Source organism: Hylobates moloch, unplaced genomic scaffold, assembly GCF_009828535.3.
Source record: "Hylobates moloch isolate HMO894 unplaced genomic scaffold, HMol_V3 SCAFFOLD_4292, whole genome shotgun sequence".
NCBI lineage: Eukaryota > Metazoa > Chordata > Mammalia > Primates > Hylobatidae > Hylobates > Hylobates moloch.
In genome coordinates, this window is record NW_026656567.1 from 1 (window position 1) to 5,681 (window position 5,681).

At 53.5% G+C, this 5,681-nt stretch overlaps 1 protein-coding gene across 1 annotated transcript; it reads left to right on the forward strand.

The window, feature by feature from the left end:
* Positions 1 to 1,834: 1,834 nt before the first annotated feature.
* AFMID (arylformamidase) lies at positions 1,835 to 5,609 on the forward strand (the record flags this gene model as incomplete). Its single annotated transcript, XM_032148429.2, has 8 exons — positions 1,835 to 1,962; positions 2,062 to 2,110; positions 4,007 to 4,092; positions 4,178 to 4,250; positions 4,442 to 4,539; positions 4,789 to 4,867; positions 4,952 to 5,087; positions 5,295 to 5,609. Coding segments are annotated over 8 exons (901 nt in total), but the record flags the coding sequence as incomplete, so codon positions are not given.
* Between the last annotated feature and the right edge of the window lie 72 nt (positions 5,610 to 5,681).

Sequence of the window (5,681 nt, forward strand, 5' to 3'; positions counted from 1 at the left end):
TTTTTTTTTTTTTTTTTTTTTGAGACAGAGTCTTGCTCTGTTGCCCAGGCTGGAGTGCAGTGGTGCAATCTCAGCTCACTGCAACCTCTGCTTCCTGGTTCAAGCGATTCTCCTTCCTCAGCCTCCTGAGTAGCTGGGAGTACAGGCACACACCACCACGCCTGACTAATCTGTATTTTTAGTAGACACGGGGTTTCACCATATTGGCCAGGGTGGTCTCGAATGCCTGACCTTGTGATCCACCCACCTCGGCCTCCCAAAGTGCTGGGATTACAGGTGTGAGCCACCGTACCTGGCCAGGTTTTTTTTTTTCTAGGCCCACTGTGGCCACCAAGGTTGGGGACCAGGGGGCCTCCAGGGACTCCCAAGTTGCAGGTTAATACATGGAGCCCTTTCTGAGATGCACGTTCTACAGGGAACTGGATTCCACCTCTTTTGGGGAGATCAACCCAGCACCCCAAGGATCCCTGATGGTGCCTGAGCACAGCTGTGAGAAGGGGTTGTCTGGATTCTTGGGGTGACAGAATGGGAGAGGTGGGGCATGGGCCTGCAGGCTGGCTCCCTTAGGTCTCTGCTGACTAGCTAGAATTCTGAACTCCAGCCTGGGTGACAGAGCAAGACTCTGTCACAAACAAAAAAACAAACAAACAAAAAAAACCGATGAATGCTAGGATAAAAAATAAAGCAAGAGGCCAGGTGCAGTGGCTCACGCCTGTAATCCCAGCACTTTGGGAGGCCGAGGTGGATGGATCATCTGAGGTTGAGCTCAAGACCAGCCTCGCCAATACAGTGAAACCCCATCTCTACTAAAAATACAACAATTAGCCAGGTGTGGTGGCATGTGCCCGTAATCCCAGCTACTCAGGAGGCTGAGGCTGGAGGATTGCTTGGTGCCAGGAGTTTGAGGCTGTAGTATGTTATGATTGCACCTGTGAATAAGCACTGTACTCCAGCCTGGGCAATATAGTGAGACCCTGTCCTTTAAAACAAAAAAGTATAGCACATGTAATAAGTATGAGTAAAGTCGTGCTGAAAAGGGTCCTCGCAGAACCACAATTCACTTGTTGACAGACGTCAGGACTGGCGGTCCCTTTTTTTGTTTTTTGAGACGGCGTCTCGCTCTGTCCCCCAGGCTGGAGTGCAGTGGCGTGATCTCAGCTCACTGCAAGATCCGCCTCCCGGATTCACACCATTCTCCTGCCTCAGCCTCCCGAGTAGCTGGGACTACAGGCGCCCGCCAACACGCCCGGCTAATTTTTTGTATTTTTAGTAGAGACGTGGTTTCACCGTGTTAGCCAGGAAGGTCTCGATCTCCTGACCTCGTGATCCGCCCGCCTCGGCCTCCCAAAGTGCCGGGATTATAGGCGTGAGCCACTGTGCCTGGCCTGGCAGTCCTCTTTCAGTGGGAGGTGCTCAGAGCTGAAGCTCAACACGCCAACTTAAGGGAGCTTTCAGCTGGAAGGTTTCTATCTGAGCTGAAATAGAAATTGCCGCCACCTGGCTGGGCACAGTGGCTCACGCCTGTAATCCCAGCACTTTGGGAGGCCAAGGTGGGCGGATCACGAGGTCAGGAGTTCAAGACCAGCCTGGTCAACAACCCTGTCTCTACTAAAAAAAAAAAAAAAAAAGAATTAGCTGGGCATAGTGGCGTGCACCTGTAGTCCCAGCTACTTGGGAGGCTGAGGCAGGAGAAGCACTTGAACCGGGGAGGTGGAGATTGCAGTGAGCCGAGATCGCGCCACTGCACTCCAGCTTACGCAACAGAGTGAGACTAACTAAAAAAAAAAAAAAAAGAAAGAAAAGAAATTGCTGCTGCCTGAGCTTGTGCTGACAGCGACTTGTCCATTTCTGAGACAGCCACCGCAAGGGCCCAGGCCACCAGGAAGAGCCTGCTGCATGTCCCCTATGGAGATGGCAAAGGGGAGAAACTGGACATTTACTTCCCCGACGAGTCAGCTGAAGGTTGTCGGTGAAGGGGCTGGGGGTCCCGGGGCTTGGGGGTCCAGTGGCAGAGCTCAGCAGGGCGGGCCTCGCTCACTTGCCCTGTGCTTGGTTTTGCAGCCTTGCCTTTCTTCTTGTTCTTTCACGGAGGATACTGGCAGAGCGGAAGGTGAGTCAGGGGATGTGGATGGTGGACTGCAAGAGAGATTCCACTTTCCCTGGGGGACTCCTCCTCCAGGGCTGCCACAACCAAACTGCCACAAGCTGGGCGCTCCCTGCAGGGCTGTGTCTCAGCGCTGGAGAGCGGAAGTGTCAAGTCAAATGTGGGCAGCGTTCCTAGGGAGGATCCCTCCTACCTCCTCCAGCTTCTGGTGGCCTCAGGCAGCCCTTAGCTTGTGTCTGCGTAGCTCCAGCCTCTGCCTCCATTCACATGTGATCCTGGTGTTCCTGGGTCTCAAATCTTCCTCTCTCTGTTTTTTTTTTTTTTTTTTTTTTTTTGAGAGAGAGTCTCACTCTAACCCAGACTGGAACGCAGTGGTGTGACCTCAGCTCACTGCAACTTCTGCCTCCCAGGCTTGAGCAATTCTTCTGCCTCAGCCTCCCAAGTAGCTAGGATTACAGGTGCGCGCCACCACACCTAGCTAATTTTTGTATTTTTAGTAGAGACGGCGTTTCACCATGTTGCCTAGGCTGGTCTTGAACTCCTGACATCAAGTGATCCTCCCGCCTTCACCTCTCAAAGTTATGGGATTACAGGCGTGAGCCACCACACCAGCCTCCTTTTTTCTTTCTTTCTTTTTTTTTTTTTTTTAACAAGGTCATAGTCACAGGTTCTGAGGTTAGGATTTGGACATATCTTTTGGGGGGGACACAGTTCAACCCACTACACCCGGTGAGAAGCATGTTCAACCTCCTCTTGAATCAAGGGAAAAGTCAGAATGACCAACCACTGTCCCAGTTTGCTTGGGACTGAGGAGGGAAAACCCCAGGACATGGGGTTTTCAGTACTTTAAGAAAAAAAAATGAGAGTCCCAGGTAAAATGGGACAGTTGGTCACTGTAAGCTAAGGAGTGGGTATTTAGGAATTTGGGATCTTGGCAGACACTGCTGTTCCTTAGGGTCTTCCTACAGAGTTGCCTTCAAGCATGTTCATGTTAATAGCTTACATTTAATGGCCAGGTACGGTGGCTCACGCCTGTAATCCCAACACTTTGGAAGGGCAAGGCGGACGGATCACTTGAGGTCAGGAGTTCGAGACCAGCCTGGCCAACAGGGTGAAACCCTGTCTCTACTAAAAATACAAAAATTAGCTGGACGTGGTGGTGTGTGCCTGTAATCCCAGCTACTCGGGAGGCTGATGGAGGAGAATTGCTTGAACCCAGGAGGCGGAGGTTGCAGTGAGCTAAGATCGTGCCACTGCACTCCACCCTGGGCGAGACTCTGTCTCAAAAAAAAAAAAAAAGCTTACATTTATTGCACACAAATGCTAGTCTTTAATTCTCAAAAACAGTTCCCTAAGAGAGGGAACTAATTGCCTCTATTTTACAGATGAGGAAACCAGGCTTAGAAGTTACATAAATTGCCAGGCACAGTGGCTCACAGCTATAATCCCATACATTGGGAGGCCGAGGCAGGAGGACCGAGTTAGAAACCAGCCTGGTCAACATAGCAAGACCCCCATCTCTACAAAAGAAAAAATAAATTTGCTGGGCATAGTGGTGACACCTGTACTCCCGCTTGGGAGGCTGAGGCAGGAGGATCGCTTGAGCCCAGGAGGTCGAGGCTACAGTGAACCGTGATCGCACCATTGCACTCCAGCCTGGGCGACAGAGCGAGGCCCCATCGCTTAGAAAAAGAAAAGTTACATGAAGTTTCCCCAAGGTCCCGCAGCTAGCATGTGATGTGTCAGGGAGAGAGCCTGTCCACTTCATTCTCTCACATGGGGTCAGAAAGGGGTGATGCTGTGCGTGGACAGGACGTCTGGTAAGTGGTGTGTTCAGGACACAGGAAGCAGCGTAGTGGCCAAGCTGCCTCCAGCTGTCACATCTGTGTCTCTCTCTTGCAGTAAGGACGAGTCTGCCTTCATGGTCGACCCGCTGACGGCACAGGGAGTGGCGGTGGTAATAGTGGCTTACGACATCGCCCCCAAAGGTAATGGGGTGGTTGCTGCAGGTCGGAGGGCCAGTGGGCTTTAGGAGGAAGTGCGTCCCTGACCCAGCTCATGCTCTCTGTGCAGGCACCCTGGACCAGATGGTAGACCAGGTGACCCGCAGCATTGCGTTTGTCCAGAAGCGGTATCCAAGCAACGAGTGGGTGTTGCCGGTAGATTTTCTTCCTGTTGGACCCACTGGGTGGGAGGACAGTGCAATCAGTCCCTGGGACACAGCCAAGCTGCCCCTTTGGCCTGTGGAGCAGAAAGCAAATTGGGACTCTTCGAAGGGGGCCTGATGTTGTGGGGAAACTGCGTGCAAACCCAGCTCTCTGCTCTGACCCCTCCCAGGGGAATTTACCTGTGTGGACACTCAGCCGGGGCCCACCTGGCCGCCATGATGCTCCTGGCCAACTGGACCAAGCATGGGGTCACGCCCAACCTCAAAGGTTTCCATGGGAGCTACAGCCTGGCTGGGCAACCTTCATCTCCCCATGAGCCTTGGGGTTTGGGCCAACTGCTTGAAATCCTCCCGGCCGTGAGTGGCTTGACCGCAGGGCTTCGAGCCCTCTGAGCAAGGCCTTCTCTGCTTCCTCTGTGCCCCCTCCCCTGGTCCTGCCCCTCTGGCGGTGGGAGTGGGCTGACCCTGCCTTGCTCTGCCTGGAGCCTGGCCCTGTGACAATTCTGTACCTTCACAGGCTTTTTCCTGGTGAGTGGGGTCTTTGACCTGGAGCCCATCGTGTATACTTCACAGAACGTCGCTCTCCAGCTGACCTTGTGAGTTACTTGCCCACCACCTCCCCTGGCTCACCAGGAGCCCGGCTCCTCTCCGTCCTGATCCCTGTCCACTCCCCACCCCAGGGAGGACGCTCAGAGGAACAGCCCCCAGCTGAAGGTGGCCCAGGTGCAGCCGGTGGACCCCACCTGCCGTGTGCTGGTGGTCGTGGGCCAGTTCGACTCCCCCGAGTTCCACCGACAGTCCTGGGAGTTTTACCAGGTACTCCCAGCACAGGTTTGTGGCCAGAGGTCGAGGGCCATGTGAGCTCATTATTTTCCTCTTTCTTTTACCCAAGTGGGCAAGACCATCCGTCATTTATTTAACACGTACTGAGTGAACCCTGACCTGTGCCAGGCATGGCCCCATATCCTGCCCCGCCTCCCTTCCCACTGCTCAGGCCCCTCTTCCCATGTCTCCCCTGCCCAGACCCTGTGTCAAGGAGAGTGGAAAGCCTCATTTGAAGAGCTCCACGATGTGGACCACTTTGAAATCATTGAGAATCTGACCCAGAAGGACAACGTGCTCACCCAGGTGGGGCCTCATCCCTGGCAGCCCTTTCATGGTAGACAGCACAGATCCTGTCGCAGCCCCTTAGATGCGCAAACCAGGAGTTCGAGACCAGCCTGGCCAACATGGAGAAACTCCATCTCTACTAAAAATACAATAAAAATTAGCTAGATGTGATGGTACGTGCCCGTAACCCCACCTACTCAGGAGGCTGAGGCATGAGAATTGCTTGAACCCAGGAGGCAGAGATTGCAGTGAGCCGAGATTACACCACTGCACTCCAGCCTGAGCGACAGAGTAAGACTC